A 16,483-nucleotide genomic window follows, 5' to 3' on the forward strand; every position below is an offset into this window, starting at 1 on the left:
CCACACTAGCCCCCTCTCTAAAGTGTATTTATAATTGGCGATAGCAAAAAAAAGCAAGGGGAACATTAGAGTTAGGAATAGCCTTTTAGTTCTTCACCCTTACGAAGCATGTTTTTCCGTCGTGTGTTTGCGAAGAACGCCACAAGTTCCTCCAGCAGTGGAAACAGTGTGACCTCATCCGCTGGCAATACGGGCATGCATGCTGTACACGGTCTCGGAATGTCCTCCGGTGGTGGTGTACCTACCGAATCTCCGGCACGCTACCGGCGTGCGCTAAATGTTGAGGACAACCATCGGGTGCTATCGGTGCTTCAGTTGACACCATTGTGGGAATACATCATACGAAACAATGAGCTCCCGGTCGGGCTTAACATGAACGAACTGTTCCGCGAGTTTTTGGAACGTTTGCATGATCCAGAGTTCCAAGTGCGCCAGCACGCACTGCGTGTCCTAATCGATGTGATCATAGTGCTGCGGGACGAAACGGACATATACTTTGCATCGCTGCTGCCACCCATCATTGACAATCTTGGCCACCCGTCACCGGCGGTGCGGAAAGGCGCGTTGGACGTGCTGAAAGTGTACATTGCCCAAACCAAACTGCCGGAAACGGTGATGCTGGAAATCATGAACTACGGCATGGATCGAAATCCCAAGGATCCGCTCAGCAGCCGGTACATCGTCGGTGTGATGCTCGCTTTGCCCTCGCTCATTCAACCCGCCATTTTAACCGCGAAACGAACGTTCATACTGCGGGCAGTAATTAACGCGCTCGGTGGCAAGATGGTGCAGATAACGTACCAGGAGATTGCGTTGAAGATTTTGCTCAAGATCAAAAACACGATCGGTTCGCGCGAATTTTACGAGTGCATTTCCGTGGCGTACAGGCGCGACTTTGATCTGCTGTGCAACGTGTACGGATTGCCGAATCCGCCCAAAAGTCCACGACGCGATCCGGTCGTTCCTCCCGGGGAGATTCCACTCGGCAATGTGGATATGCGCAAATCGTGGAAACCGACCGTAATCCCTAGTGCTGCGATGCCACTGCAACCGCTCTCACCAAAAGCGCAGCGCTGGAAGTCGGGCAGCCACGGTGACATTTCGCGAACGGCCGAGGTCAATGATGCGGCCCGGTTGCGAAACCGCATTGGGTCTGATGAACGGATTCCCCAGCACGACTACATCCTCAGCAAAGGGCCCGGCGGCGGACCGCTGTTGCGGCGCGTTAGTTTGGAGAAGATCGACGATTCGAAGGTGATCATGGAGACGGAGATCAAAATCAACAAGGAGTCGGTGACAATGCGCATCTTGGAGGCGGAAACCTCCAACTCGAACTCGATCAGTGAGGAAAGTGACGAGGATAACGCCAACAAGCGGTTCGGTGTAGTGCGTGTGCTGACCGACAGTGAACTGGAGGATAGTGTCACGGTGAAATCGATCGGTGGCAGTCAAGCAACTGTGCAGCAGGACCTGCTGTACTCCTCCGATACAGAGTACGTACGGAGAACGCCACGCCGCGTACGATTCGGTGGAGAGATCGTTAAAATGCGCACCCCTGATAGTGATACGTTCGATCAGAGCGATCAAGACGCACTGTCGCTGTCACAGTCCTCAAACCTATCCGCACAGCTGTTGTCCTCTTCGACGATATCCGATCGGGCATCGTCGGCGACAGCTCCACCACAACGGTCCTCTTTAAAATCGGCTTCCTCATCCTCCGAACGAAGCAACTCCACGCCGCACGGTATGATGCGGAGGCAGTACTCCCAATCGGCCGATACGGAACGATCGTCACCTCCAAGCACCATGGGCATGTCTTCCGAGTTTAGTAGCAGCAGTGCGGCAAAGCCAAGACCCTCTTCGGCGAAATCCACCATGGAAACTTCCGTCGTTAGCGAACTGAACTCCGGCTCAGACCCGGAGGATAACGAATCTCCATCAATGTACAGCACGAGCAAAGTTGCAGCTGCAGAAGAAGAAAGTACACCCTCGCGACCCAAATCATCTCTCGCTCGTCCCAAGTCGGCTAAAACACCTCCATCCGAACCGGTGGAATCACAGCGTCCCGCATCTGCTAAAGTGGACAACGTTGGTGCGCAACAGGAACTACCAGAAACGCCCGACACTCACAGTCGACCGGAACCGAAGCCGGTATCGATGCTCACTAGTTCGGATGCTAGTGCCATTCTGGCAGACAAGATCGAGGAGGTGAAACAAGCGATACAGGGTATCGAAACGAAGATTAACAACGTTGTGCTGCAGAAGGCAGATTCGGTGGATGTAGTGGACAACCATGCCACTCCACATTCGACTTCGAAGAAGCTAGAGTCGAATCTATCCCTTGAAGTGCTGATGAAAACCAATAGCAACGAAAATGCGGACAATCTCGAGCAGGATCCCTCGCAAGCGGAGCAGAACAATAAAGATTACACTAAGGAACTCAACATCGAAATACCGAAGGAGGAAAAGCTGCAAAATGCTCCGCCACCACCATCGCCCAAGCCCGTAAATAAATCTGCGGACGCTACTGCACCATCCAAGCCAGTTCCTAAAATTGTACGATCGGGTATTCCACGCTTAAATACAATGCCTTCGCCGAAGACAATGCGCAAAGTGCACGAATCGAGCAGCAGTGCACAAAAGTCCCCAGGCGTTGGTGGGGTTGAAGCTAAAGGTCAGCTCACGCCACAACCTACCAACGTCCGTGGCAGAACACTGTTACGCAGCCGATCAGCAACGTCTGCCTCACTGAAGCGTAGCGTTTACATCAGTCCCTCATCGCTCAGCCCCAAGCCGCACAGTGGCATCGAGATCATACACAACCTGCTGCGAAGCCCGTCTCCATCGCCACACAGGAATCGACGGAAAAGTTCTACCACGAGCGACAAATCGCTCGATACGCTGGCATCGAACGACAAGAACAATAACCATCAGCTCATCTCCAGCGTCGGCGAAAGTGTCGACGGCCGGACAGACAAGTGCATCAGCGTCAACGAGGAGGACATATTTGACGTGTTCGGGAAAACCATAGCCACTCAAACGTCCGCCGACGAAACGACGGAAGTGCCATTTGTGCCATTTACGCGCACCCCTTCGCGGTTGGCACTGGCACAGATCGATGTGAATGGCAACGAAATCAATGCGAACGCGACGGGTTCGGCCGAGGCAAAAGTCCGAGACCGGGGACACTCTCCGAATTTCTCCCGCCCGGGTTCACCACAGTTGCCACAAAATCAGCAACTAGTCAGCTCATGGGAAGATCTCGGCATAGTGAACCGGATCACTCTGCTTCAACTCAAAAGTCCGGTAAGTTTAAAACAAAGCCAACGCCCGTATAGCAAAGCTCGCATAACCTACTACTTCGTGCCGTACTCTCATTTTCATTAGTGGCACAAAGTGAAAAGAACAGTGAAACCCGTTGCGGCGGCGTCTGACATTAACGAAATAGGAAGAGAAATCTAGATCAAGCCCGGTGGTACATAAAACCTAACCGCCACACGGGCCGCTCATTAGAATGACCAATTTTCTCGGCCCCTGCTAGGTCCTTGGGTGACCTCTTTTTTGCGCAAATTACACCAAGTCTGCCAGCCGGACCAGCGGCAGCGTTACTTTGGTTTAACTTGCGAAACGATACATTCAGTGAGTGTGACCGATTCAAAATCAACACCCGTGAGCACCTGTTATGGTGGCGTTCAGAATGGACCTAGAGGTTAGCCAGGCTCGATGCCACCTGTGGGCGACTTATCGAGCAGACATATATGCATTTCCCTCAACGGTTTGATTCCTTTATCTAACAGTACACAGGAGGAAAAATCGCATGCATGCACAACAGGGTGCAGAAAAGAATGTGAGAATCAAGTGCAACACGCAATCAATGTAATCTAAAACAGCGCATGAATTGCGCTCCGGTAAGATAAGGGTATTCTGTTTACTGTTAAGTATTGGGCCTAGGTTCTTGTAATTTTAGACAAGAAATTTATTGAACCTATACATTCTTTGTTTGAGTTGTAGTTTCAATTGATTCAAAGTGAATTAAAGTTATAAATAGATTTAAAAAATGTACTTATTACACATACTGACATTTCGTAATAACGCATCGGGAACAAAAAAAGGTTAAAAATACCTTAAAAGAAGATACTACAATATACTAACTCAAGAGTTAGATTATGAAAATATGAGGAAGTGACGTGCGCACAAATGATTACAAACTCAAAATTTGTTAATATCTTGACTTTAAATCAAAAAGAGATCAAGTAGTAGCAAATTACTAATGTAAGGAGCTGGTGTAAGTACTGGTGTAAAGTACACCTGATGGAAGTTCATAAAAGTCGATCAGTTATCAGCGACTCGAGTATTCGTCCATCCGAGCTTTTTCTTTAGTGTCTATCACTTGCAATCTGTCAGCATATTGATTTCTAAATTTTACTGGATCACTAAAACTAAAACTTCCAGCTTCAAAAATATACTAAAAAGTTATTTCTTCTATCATGTTGACAGTACAACTCCTAATTGCTGCAAAAAAGGTATATCCTTAATAGACACCACTATTAAGCAGCTAATTAGCTTGCAGATGATTCGAAGTTCCGCATCTGGTTTTATTTTAAAATTTCAATTAGTACGCATACCACCCTGCATGAACCACCGGAAAAAATCATTACAAGTGTGTTCTAAATATTTTACAAAACCAAAAGCCGCCAAGCCGAAAGTAAGAACAAAAAAAAATCGATCCCCCTTAATCTGTCAACCTGTAGTGTGCGACCTACAAAACAGGGTCAAAAGCAGGTTAAAAGCCCACACTTTTGAACGTCGTGTGTGCTCAAAACGGATACTGCTAACACATTGCGTGCTACTCGTCACCACGCTTGTGAAGGGGCTATCCGTTCTGTGCCATGACTTCTGCAGCTCACGAACGAGAATCACCTACATACATGTAATTTTCCTACATTTCTTAGCCATGCGCCGTACAAGAAGCAGAGAGAAAAAAAAAACACAGCGTCCCATAAGCGACATCGACAACACCGACGATTTCTTATAATGTCTTATCAACGTCCGGTTTACTTATTACCACTCGGACGGTCTACTTTCACCTATATTTTTCTCGCCTCATTTTTCGAGAGCCTGCGCGGCTTAGATGTCCCTCCCCACAATCCAATGCGAGCATTCCTTTTGCTGGCCACCGGGCCGTTCTATCCGTCATCGGCACCCGGTTGCTGGAAGTCGCTGGAAGGAAAATAGAACGGTGTCAACGCACTAAATCAATTCCACACCGCAACAAACTTGGCAAATGGAGAGCAGCAGCAGCAGCAGCAGCGAATGACCGAAACTTTCGGTTTTTTTTTTGTTTCGCCCTTTGGCCCCATCGTAATCACATACTTTCGTGTCAGTAATTGTGTGCCTTGACTGCGGGCTGTCGGGGGGTTTTTCTCACCTTGTGTGACGTTTTAGCCTATTACCGATTACTTCTTCGGGCGAAACAAATCTCCACCCTTCCTTTCCACAGTTTTCCCACAGCCCGTGGTTTGCCGGCTGGACCGGTGTTCTAGAAAAGAAATCGGCAGGTCTTCGTACTCCGAAGGAAGTTTCTAGGTTAGAGCAGGCGAAGGCGACATACGCAACCCACAGCCCAAGTTTAGCCGAAACCCTTGCCAATCGGAGGTTCAGTAGTTCTCCTTGAACCGGCCGGATAAGGTTGCCGGTTGGGCCAGTGATTAGTTCGGCAAAGCAATCAAACACGGTGTGCATCTACAGTTTTGATAAATATCCAAGAATTTTCCAGTGTCATAGGCGTAGTATCTTCATTAGTAAACGTGTGTGAAGCAGTAAAAGCTACAATGAGAAATGTAAACAATGCTTAACATTTTTGACAAAATTTATACAGTGGCAGTGACTTCAAAACATACTGACCGGTGTGTGCCTGATGTACGTTCCGATTCCTTGTTCTTCCAGGATTGGCGGTTGCGTTCCCAAGGGTTCGGTAGCGTCGAGGAAGCGCTTAAATCATCCGATAATCTAGCGAAAGTTCAACCGTACCTAGAATCGCTGCTGCGCACACTGCTGTCCTCGGAGCGGAACCTCGATGTCATTGACGATAAGGTCCGAATGCTAGTCAACCTGGTGTCGCGGCTACCGCTTGAAAACCTGGAAGACCGTGTCGGCCAAATCATGACCGGGCTCTGCCGGCAGGGTGGACCGGGAAGCAACAATGTGGCCAAGGCACTGATGCAACGATTACCAACGGCGGCCATCGTCCAACGGCTGCTATCGGATGACTTCCTGCATGCCAAAAGTTCCAAGGTTAGCACACCCGTGTTTCCGATCGTGTTCGACCGTGTTGTGTCTAATGGTTTCGGGGTTTTGCCGTGTGTGGCGCTCCATTTTCATTGCAGTTCCGCGAGAATGCATTGCAAACGGTGCTGTTTGCTTTAATGACATTCCCGAGTACCTACTTCGACATCAAAACTCTCATTTCCCGAGCGACCGAGGCGGCAATGGATCGCAAAAAACGCGTCCGTCATGTAAGTGTGTCCTTGAGAGTACATATTCTACGTCTGTCGCTGCACTTATTAACCCACACTCTGTCTTGGTTTGTTTGGTGTACAGGCTGCACTTGACGTTCTTGCGGTGCTGGGACAAATTAGCTCTCCTAAATTGGTTCTAGACGTTGTTTGTGCCGCTGTCGGTACGCGCCCGGAAGGCAACCATCTGATCACGGCCGTTAAGGCACGGTTGGCGCGGAAGCAGCTTCCCTTCATCGGGCCGGACGGTAGTGTGGAGTACGCGATTAAAGTTCCTTCCAACCGATCGAGCAACGTGATCATGTTCGGGGCAGACGTTGACTGGATCGAGGCTGGCAGTGGGTCTGCCTCGCCCACCTTCAATCGACCCGGACGGCACAAATATCCTAGCTTTCAGGTGGAAAATAGTTCGTTTGAAGAAATTAGACAGTATGTATGGCAACATTGAAAGTCTCCAAGATGTCCGCAATAACTGAGATGATTGTTTCAGGAAACCCAGCTTCACAGTTTTTGATGAAATTAAGCAACCTATAGAAACTACGAAAATTTCTACCAACTCCGGCTGGACTTCCAAAATACCTGTATCATACTCGGTAAGATATTCGCTTCTACTCTCCAGTGAAGGTCTTCTCTCCATTTCCACATTGCTATAACGTCTACATCTACTTGAACGCTTCTTCTGCAGGACAATATGAACCAGCCGTTGGGACCGAACGGTAAGTTACTACGGACCAATTACGTTCTTGCAGTGGTCTTGACACAATTTCCCGGACCTTTGGACTGCAAAGCCCTGAGATAGCTTAGTACCGCCCAAGCACCCGGAAAACACGTAACTTATGGAAATTATTATTATCCTCCATTTGCCACAGCCAACCGACCACTGTACGGGAATGGACAATCTTCCAGGTCATACCCGGAGTTACCCGACAGCAAGCTAGCGGCACCGTATGCCACAACCAAACCCGTCACAATCCACAACCGAAAGCTGGAGGGTGCTATGTCCGGTATACCGCAAATTGCGAATGGCAAAATTTCACGCAATTCAATCACTTCGTTAAGGTACACCCATCATAACGATATCCATTACCGCGGATGCACCGGTCTCTGCAAGTGAATGCATTTCTTTCCCTTTTTTATCTGATTTAGATTTCCCGAAATGGATCCGAAGACGAACGGTAAAATCATGCTGGCGAAGAACAATAACCCGTACGAAATGAGGGCACCACGAACGCGGGGCAAACTGTATTCCCGCAATAGTGACGGGTTTATGAGCGACACAATCGGTAAGCTACAGGCATGCGGCATTTGTCACACTTTGAATAGCGTTATCTGATGTCCGGCCAATGGTCCATTTTCTTTCCCCATCGGTACTGCAGCCAGTGCCAACAAACAGGTAAACAACGACATCCGACCAGCGACCGATCCGGTGGTAGAAAGTGAAGGGTTTCGACAATCGCGATTTGGCATGCGGTTCTACAATCCGAATCAGATGGGAAGGTAAGCATTTGTGGTTGTGTATTTGTTTCGGTTAGTAATTTTATGTTTCATGTTCGTTTCAATCATATGTGGCACCGCGATCAATCAAGTTCGAATACAAGTTTGCATCGTCCAGTATGCGTCCTTAATTTTGCGCCATGTCCGTGTTCGGCTCTGATACTGTTGTCAGGTTGAACTACACATAAAATAGCTTTAAAATGTGTATGGTATTGACATTCATAAAATGTAATGTCATTGGGGTGGCCCGTTGCCCCAAAATCCCATCCGGACCAATCCCCCGTATGCAGGACTGACTATCCCAACTACGGATAAATAAAGTCACAGAAAGTCAGAAATGGCAAACCTCAAGACCTCTTGAGGTTGTTGTGCCAATAAACAAGAAGAAGGTAATGACATTCAATCAATTGTTGTCCTTTGGGAGAGATCAACTTAAAAAAAGGTTCAGTCGAGTATAGATTTTCCATGTCCAAATTACTGTTTGTGCTGCAGCAGGCACATGATGTGCAACATGACCAGATGTAGCCTCCAATATACGACAGCACTCCTGAATCCAATAAGAACATGCCAAGCATCCCAAATGCATTTTACACTTAGTTTTTGGTGCAGATTGTTGCATCAATCTTTCGAAACCACTACAGAGTTGGGCACTACCTGTTCCGGCAGGGCGGTGCAACCAGTACATACGAGACCTTGGTACAAATCGGAACGATTTAACCGACTTTTTGGACACAACTTGTAGGACCCCCAGCTCTCCGAATTTCAATCCTGTCGACTTTATGTTTGCTTCTGTATGATGTTGATTTTTAACGAATAGAAAGACATCAATTTCGACCAGTTCAAGACGGTAATTCTCAAATCTCAGACAAAATTCCCATCCAAGTCGTGCGTGCCGGCTGCTTCTGGCTCGAGCAAAATATATGAAACTCATGAAGTACGGATTTTTTCGTAAGATATGTTGTAAACGTTCTACATAAACATACAAACATAGGTTTCCATCAGCTAAAACCAGAAACAAGAAATATGATCTAGTTTTCATTTAATCGTAATTTTAAATCGTATTCGAACTTGATGACGTTGTGCATTATTAATAAATAATATCCAAATACGGAGTGAAGAGTAGAGATAAAATTGCAAGACGAATATAACGAATTCCCCGCAAATTGGACGAATTGAACAAATTTTAAACAGGAATTTTTTAAATTGGAGCGAAGAAAACAGGTTGTACCTTCAATTCAAGGATCGTTGAATCAGAATAATTTAATAGTTTCAAGCTTCTTTAAAGTGTAGAAGTACTTACTTACTAATCAGGCGCTATAACCGCTTCGCGGTATTGACCTGCTGCAGGAGTCCTCTAAACCACTTACGGTCGAACGTTGTTGTCTGCCAATCCATTATCTGCCAATCCACATCAATGCCATCATTCCATCTCAATTTGGACATACCACGCCACTCTTCTCTCCATGTAAACGAAAAAAGGACTTTAAGAGCTGGGTCGTCCGGTGTCATTTTCATGACGTGATTAGCCCACCCAAGGAGCCTGGGGTATTTAATCCGCTGTACGAGAGTGCTTCGTTCGTCGTACAGCTCGTAGCTCCTTTGGAACATCTTCCTCTCGATCCCGGCTACGAGGGTTTCGTCAGTTTTTGACAAAGTCCATTACTCAGAGGCAGACGTACGGCGTATAATTGCAATTAGTTCGTCAGTTTTAAGCTCGTCTAAACTTCTGAAGCGGTCATGTACTTTCCATTGCTAAGGAACCACCTGCTTCACGAGTAGCTATGTACATAAAGTGCAACGATATCTTTAAATCTCAAGCAATATTTTCTTCGTGCTACGTGTATACAACAACGTTAGTGTGGATGGGAAGGGTCTAATCCATCATAACAGTAACAAGAGCTCTCCATTTAGTGAACTGACCCCATAGCCAAGCGCACGTATTATCTACCCCGTCTTAAAGTTTCCCAGCACGCGACGGCCACATCATCAACGTTCCCTTTTCGTACAAAATTGGATTTTCTAATCGGTTTTCCATTACGTTCCATGCCTGGTTGGTGAGAAAAAAAAGAGGTCAACGAATCGAACGACCTTGAGTTAAAACCAATTTCAGTGCTTATGGATCGCCATTGAAAGATGGCCCCACCACATTCTTGCCGGTAATGCCCGGAAAGGACATGCTATATACGCAATATTTGGGAAATTCCAGTAACGGATTGCCAGTCATTAGACAAGACAGGTCGACACCTGACAGACGGTTCTGGAACTACTTCAGGACGTAGTAAGAGGTGCTAAGAATTAAACTTCCATTGCTTTTCAATGGTGAAAATATGCTGAATAACTGTATCCTTTCACGTTCGTCTAAGATGACCAGGCGGTAGGTGCTGATGGCACACACACACACACTGAACACCTTTTGGTACATAATAACTCATTCGGAGGGATTTTATTTTCCCCGCCACCCTTGGCTGATAGTTGTTTGATGATATGGTTACTACCTTCAACATCAACAACAGCAGCAGCAGCAGGTTCATTTTCGGTCTCGTTCATACCGCCCTGTTATGGCCAGGAACCGTGCCGAATGAATGAAAATGGGAAAGCATACCAATAAACGAACGCGCGTATGACGCGCGCGCTCACTCATCGTTGTGCGGCGTTGATATAAACAAAACCCGTGCCAGGCAAAAGCGGGGAAAAACGGACTACGGGACCAGTGACGGCACAAAACACAAAAGCCCACCCACCCCAACCCCACCCCACCCGCGCGGAACCAACACAGTTGAAAAACCTTCGCGCAAACCGGTGTTAGTTCTCGGTTGCCGCTATTATACATAGCCTGTTACCCGCGGTTACCTTTCAGTGGCCTTAGGGTGGCGTCGCACATTTACAGCGCTTGCTGTTCGGGAAGGCTTATATCACCACACCACACTGGACATCGGCACAGACCATCGGCACCAAACACTGGTGACCGCCGACGTTGGGAAAGACCGAAAGGACCTCCGAACAGTCCGGACCTCGGTCGATTGTGTGCGCTGATACATAGCGAAACGTAGGCGGGTGGCCAGTTGGCGGCGGTAGTGCCTTCTAATCGATGTGTTATGTGTGTAGTTTTTGTGTTCCGCACCGCTGCCCGACCACCGGGGGTGGGTTACCGCTTTCGGACTTTACGCGACTAAAACCGCAAACCGCATCCAGTCCGCCGTTCCGAGCTCAAAAGTAGGCCACAGTGTAGCAAATGGTGACAAGGCTGCCATTCCAGTGTCGTGCTGAGCGTGCTGATGGCCGAACAGTGACCAGTGGGTGCGGTGACGCTTCTTGAACCTTTGCTCGCAAAAAGGTGCTTGGGCTTGAGTGTTAACCCAGGGCACTGTGACTACGATGGTCACCCGATGGGCCCTCTCTCTGTGCGAGATATCGTCATCGAGCTTCAAGCTGAACGGACAGCAGCACCGGTGCTGCCACTTGGTACGCGTTCGTCATCGTGGTTAGGCTTCGACCGCTTCGACCGTTGATGTGTTGTAGTATGTTTTTGAAGCTCGTACCCGCATACCATCGTCTGTGCGGAAGTTGTTTGGGTTGCTTTCAGCAGCTTAACCCTTGCGCTTCCGACGAAGGGGAGCAACCGGCTCCACCGCCCCACAGTGACGCTCAGTGCAGTGATAACAATAATAGCGGTGCCGTTGGTGCCGAAAACAAACTAAGCACCAGCAGAACGTTCCCCAACGGTGACCCCGCTGACAATCCACCGCCAGGCATGGCCATCTCGCGCGATAGTAACAGTAACATCTACAGGAGAATTGTGCAAACGCACCCGGAGTTGGTGCGGCTGTATCAGTGGTGTTTCTTCAAACGGCGGAAAGACGCCGAACCAGCTGCCCGTGCGGAAGCTAACCCGTGTGATGGTCAGACGGAGAATAAACCCGCCGCCGGTGTGGGCTGTATCAATCTAACGGAAATTACCAGCGTGGTGCCCTTCGCGAACGGGACCGTTTTTGAGACGCCGCAGAAGTTTTTCATACCGCGCGCCTGTGAGGAACGGGAGGAAATCGACGGGGGGCTGGTAGTAATGTTTCCTCCGGTCCTTTCGAACGGCGTCTGTCGACCGTCGACTACGGCCTCGAGCGACGTGCTAATAGTGGTCGATTTCAACGAAGACACGTAATTCCTTTTCCATCACCTTTTGCTGCGTATCACCCAGAATTGGCCTCGCGAATGAATGGTGTAAATGTCCAGGGTGGCAAGGACACTTTGGATGTGCTGCACTGTTTTTTTTTCTCCTTTAGGGAGAGGGGGGTTCATTTGAATATACATGGGTGCTGTGTTATTATCCTTGGCTTTGGTTACGCCTTCCCCGAGAGGCTCAATCATGCTATTCATATCGCACCGTATCGATCGATCGGGCAGAAACGATAAGCGCGCGGGACCACCCTATCAAACACCTTGGGGAAAAGGTGTGAGGCTTTCGCTTAGCCACACGACATTGCTTCTGCCCTGGGATATCTTTTCGTTTGCAATCGTTTGCATGACTTCTTCATTTTTAAAAAGGGCCTCATTAGTGTCCACAACGCAGCGTTCGACATTTGAATCGGAATTTTTAAAACATTTTCCTCTCTCTCTCTCTCTCTCTTTCTTTTCTATCTCTTTCCATTTGTTTTCCCTGGCGTTCCGTACAGCCATAACAAACAGCCAATGACTACGCATGTGCAGAAGCAGGATGTAGACCAGCGTCCTAATTTATCACCGAGCAAAAGCTATAACAACCACCACGCAGCCAGCAACGGTGGGATAACGAATCGGAGTAACAGCGCAAGCCACGGGGAACTCCATAACTATTACGGCGATGCGACCGTCGGCACTGGCAGCGGAACCGCACCAAGCACACCACATCGGACGCGCTTTCTGGGCGAGCGGCGTCCATCCATCCCGGTGATCAATCAGGAAAGTTACATCATCCATCGGGATGAGCAGTACGACAGCGAGCAGGACGAACGTTCGAGCAACGATTCCACGTCCACGCGCATCATCTCCAACAGTATTCTTAACTTCCGAGATCGCGACCGGGATCGTGTGACGATTGCTGGCGACGATGCGTATCCTGCTGCGGCACCGGGCGGAAGTCGTTCCGCTTCGATACCGTCCGTATCGCGACCACAGTCCGTGAGTTCGCACAAGTCGATCGGTTCGGGGGTGCTTAAACATCCCGAGGGGCGGCTATCGCGTACCAGCAACACATCCTACGGCAATGCGTCTGTTAAGAATTCCCTGGGAGACAACGTTTCGCTTAAAGCGCACCGCACTTTTGCAGGGGCTGCGCCGGAAGATGAGCGGACGGAACGGGAATGGTACGGGGAGCGAGCTACGACTCCAATTCACAGCGAAATGGATGGCATCAGCTCGAACCAGGTGCAGTACGAGTCGGATTATGATGAGGATGATGATGAAAACGATGAAAACTACGAACGAAGTTTAAAGCCATCCGCCACACCGAAACGATATCCTACCCCAAGCCCCCATCCACTGCAGGGTTCATACTCCACCGAGGAGCTTTCCAATCACAACATGGACAGTCGGCCAGCGGATGAACATGATATGCACGACGACGACCAGGAAATGCAAATAGCGCGACCGCGCAGTCGCGTACAGTCCGCCAGTTTGGGCAATTTGCAGCATCTCGAGCGGGAGGAAATTGCCGACGACACTAGAGTATCGGTTTCACCGAAAAAAATCCTTAAAAAACCATTCCTGGTGCGACGCAGCAGTAAGGTGGCGCCTGTAAAGGAGGCAGCGGCCGGAGTTAAGGGTAAAACGAAGCACAACGAAGTGATCTTTCAAAAGACGTTGCGCCGGTTCGAGAAACCGAAAGATGCGCTCAACAATTGCCTCACGCATCTGGAGAGCCCGAACTGGGAACAAAACATCAGTGGTTTGCAGTTCTTCGTGCGCCTGATACGCCACCATCCGGAGGTGATCGATACGCAGATACATCTGCTTTCGGTGGCATTGGCCAAACAGGTGCGTAATCTGCGGTCGCAGGTTGCACGGGCCGCATGTCAAGCTTCGGCTGAGTTTTTCTCCACCCACCGACGGTGTCTCGAGGGTGAGGCGGAAGACATTGCCACCCATCTGCTGCATCGCACGGCGGACACGAACAAGTTCCTGCGGGCCGATGCTACACAGGCGCTCGAATCCATGTGCGACAACGTATCGATACCGAAGGTGGTACATATCATTTCCTTCAAGGGGGCCACACACCAGAACGCCGTTGTACGAACGACGGCCTCGAAGCTGCTGAACAAGATAGTGCATCAGCTCGGAAGTGAGAAGGTTTTCGCACTGCCCAAGGAAACGCGTGACAAGCTCATACTAACCGGTGCACATCTGCTGCTGGAAGGATCGCTGGAAACTCGCAACTACACGAAGAGCATGTTCAAACAACTATCCGACCATTCAAACTACAGCAAAGTATTATTAGAAGTGATACCTCCGCGGACCTATAGGAATATTGAGAAAACGCTCAACAGCATTCGACAAATGTCTTAGGTGTCCTCAATCCTCTGAGCAATCGCTGTACAGGTAGTTGATTAGTATCGTTTCGTTACCAAAGGCCCTAGTGAATTTATCCTTCTCTGTAACATTATTAGTAAAGATTGTACGTATTTAAAACGGTGTTTTGAATATCCCTCGCCTCGTGTTCATTACCTCCTAGATGAGAAAGATGCTACTGGTGGAGATTCCTACCGTTCTGGTTACGGGCGACTTCGAAACACTTCACAGAATTGAGCAGATTCGTGATATAGCACTAGACACAGTTTCTCTTTCTATGTGGATTGTAAAAGTTATTTCTGATTAGTTCTTGGTTCACTTTATGCACTCACGCAACTTAACGCGGTGGAGTTGATCGAGATGATAGGAAGAAAGTAAACATCAACTACTGTGCTATAAACGGGCGGCGTTGAGGGTCTTTGTTTGACGTTTCTGCTAGATTGCATGCAAGGCTAGTAGATTGCATGAAACCCAACGAGGAAGCTTATGAAAAAAAAACACCACAGAAATTAAACCATTATAAATTTAAAAATAATACAAGCTTTCATGTAAAAAGATTTGCATCTTTTTTCAAGCCCGTTGGGTTTCGTTTCTGTTTGCATTTTACCAAACATTTCAGCAGCTTTCTTTCGTTCTCGTGTATCGGAGGCTCAACATCGGAGAAGTGTCATCCGCTGCTTGTCACAATTTTGTCACCCTTTCCAAACAATCAAAACAAAACATTCTCCATTCATCCCGGTGTTTGTGACTCTCGTTCCGTTGCTAAAAAATCTGTGATAAATGGCACATTCGTTTGCAAATGAACAAACGGATCCTACTATTCCGCTAGGCGCAAACAAAGGCGGACCCCATGGGCTGGGTATGTGTGCTATTGCTTTGTTTACATGGTCTGCAATCTGCTTACATAATGCATTCCCATTGCTAGGCGATCCGGAAGACCGTCGACTGCGGAAAGTGGAGCTAGAGGTGCTGATCCCCAAGATAATGCGGGAACGTGCTAAAACAGAGAAGTGCTTGACGGAGGTGAGAGCATTCGAAGATTGCTGCAAGGGTTCCGGTTTGTTCATGATTGCCAAATGCCAGGAACAGAACGAGGCTCTCAAAGCCTGCAGCCTGGAGTGGTACCGGAACGAACAGTTCAAGAAAGAATGTACCGAAATCTATCTGGCAGAACGATGTGAATTCCGAAGAACAGGGTTACCGAAAAAGTTTAGAAAGAATAATGCTACTGATCAGTAAGAACGTAAGCTGCTTTATTTTGATTTAATTCACAAAACAAACTGAGATGATGAAGATACATAAAATCCGCTTTATTTCTATCGGTACTATACGTTATGAAGTGTTCTATTAGAGACTAGGAATAAAAACCAGTGATGTACAGTTGACGACAGCCAGCTTTAAGCGTATTTACACCTAAAACGCTTATAATCTTTTTTGTTTATTGGGTTTTTTCTTCGCGGCAGGATCTTTTGATTTTCCACGTTTTCCTTTGCACATTTTGCAACAGCAATATAAAACGGGGAACAATAATGCAGCTGCTGCGAACATGAGCATTGTAATAGCATCCAACGAGTAGTAGATATGCCAGGGTAACTTTGCTCCATACGAACGTTCATATCCCTTGGGACCGTTTTCAATTGCATTGATGATTGACCAGAGTGCCAAATCTAGTGGTTGCTGTGCACGATTGTTAAAAGCTTTAGCTAGCATTTGAGCATTTCGCTTTTTCCTGCAATGAAAGTAGAAATTAATTTACCCGTTTGGATTCTTACCAGTTCTTGTACTTACTCGTGATTTAACCCCTCCCGAATGCAGTCGACAACGTAAGTTATATTGTCCACATTCTCGTAAGCCATACAGACACCAACGCCACGGTTAACCAGCGCCGCAGCATTTAGAAATTGATCACCATAAATCGGCATGGCCACTACCGG

General features: G+C 48.0%; 2 protein-coding genes across 2 annotated transcripts; both read left to right on the forward strand.

Moving 5' to 3' along the window:
* The first annotated feature begins 108 nt into the window (after positions 1-108).
* Positions 109-14,546, forward strand: LOC128711736 (uncharacterized). The gene is made up of 10 exons (XM_053806620.1): positions 109-3,306; positions 5,947-6,294; positions 6,387-6,515; positions 6,601-6,944; positions 7,006-7,108; positions 7,201-7,231; positions 7,385-7,574; positions 7,662-7,798; positions 7,892-8,012; positions 12,680-14,546. Exons 1-10 carry the CDS (start codon positions 109-111, stop codon positions 14,544-14,546), a joined length of 6,468 nt encoding a protein of 2,155 aa, XP_053662595.1.
* Positions 14,547-15,329: 783 nt separating this feature from the next.
* Positions 15,330-15,788, forward strand: LOC128713497 (COX assembly mitochondrial protein homolog). The gene is made up of 2 exons (XM_053808357.1): positions 15,330-15,408; positions 15,475-15,788. Exons 1-2 carry the CDS (start codon positions 15,330-15,332, stop codon positions 15,786-15,788), a joined length of 393 nt encoding a protein of 130 aa, XP_053664332.1.
* The last annotated feature ends 695 nt before the right edge of the window (positions 15,789-16,483 follow it).

This window comes from Anopheles marshallii, chromosome 3 (assembly GCF_943734725.1).
Source record: "Anopheles marshallii chromosome 3, idAnoMarsDA_429_01, whole genome shotgun sequence".
Lineage (NCBI taxonomy): Eukaryota > Metazoa > Arthropoda > Insecta > Diptera > Culicidae > Anopheles > Anopheles marshallii.

What these genes read in the sequence shown, in the direction of transcription:
- LOC128711736 (XM_053806620.1), top strand. Translation starts at nt 109, where the DNA reads ATGTTTTTCCGTCGTGTGTTTGCGAAGAACGCCACAAGTTCCTCCAGC. An exon ending in TGCATGCCAAAAGTTCCAAG is followed by an intron (nt 6,295 to 6,386) that starts GTTAGCACACCC and finishes TTTTCATTGCAG; the next exon opens with TTCCGCGAGAATGCATTGCA. An exon ending in TCGTTTGAAGAAATTAGACA is followed by an intron (nt 6,945 to 7,005) that starts GTATGTATGGCA and finishes TGATTGTTTCAG; the next exon opens with GAAACCCAGCTTCACAGTTT.
- LOC128713497 (XM_053808357.1), top strand. Translation starts at nt 15,330, where the DNA reads ATGGCACATTCGTTTGCAAATGAACAAACGGATCCTACTATTCCGCTA. An exon ending in AGGCGGACCCCATGGGCTGG is followed by an intron (nt 15,409 to 15,474) that starts GTATGTGTGCTA and finishes TCCCATTGCTAG; the next exon opens with GCGATCCGGAAGACCGTCGA.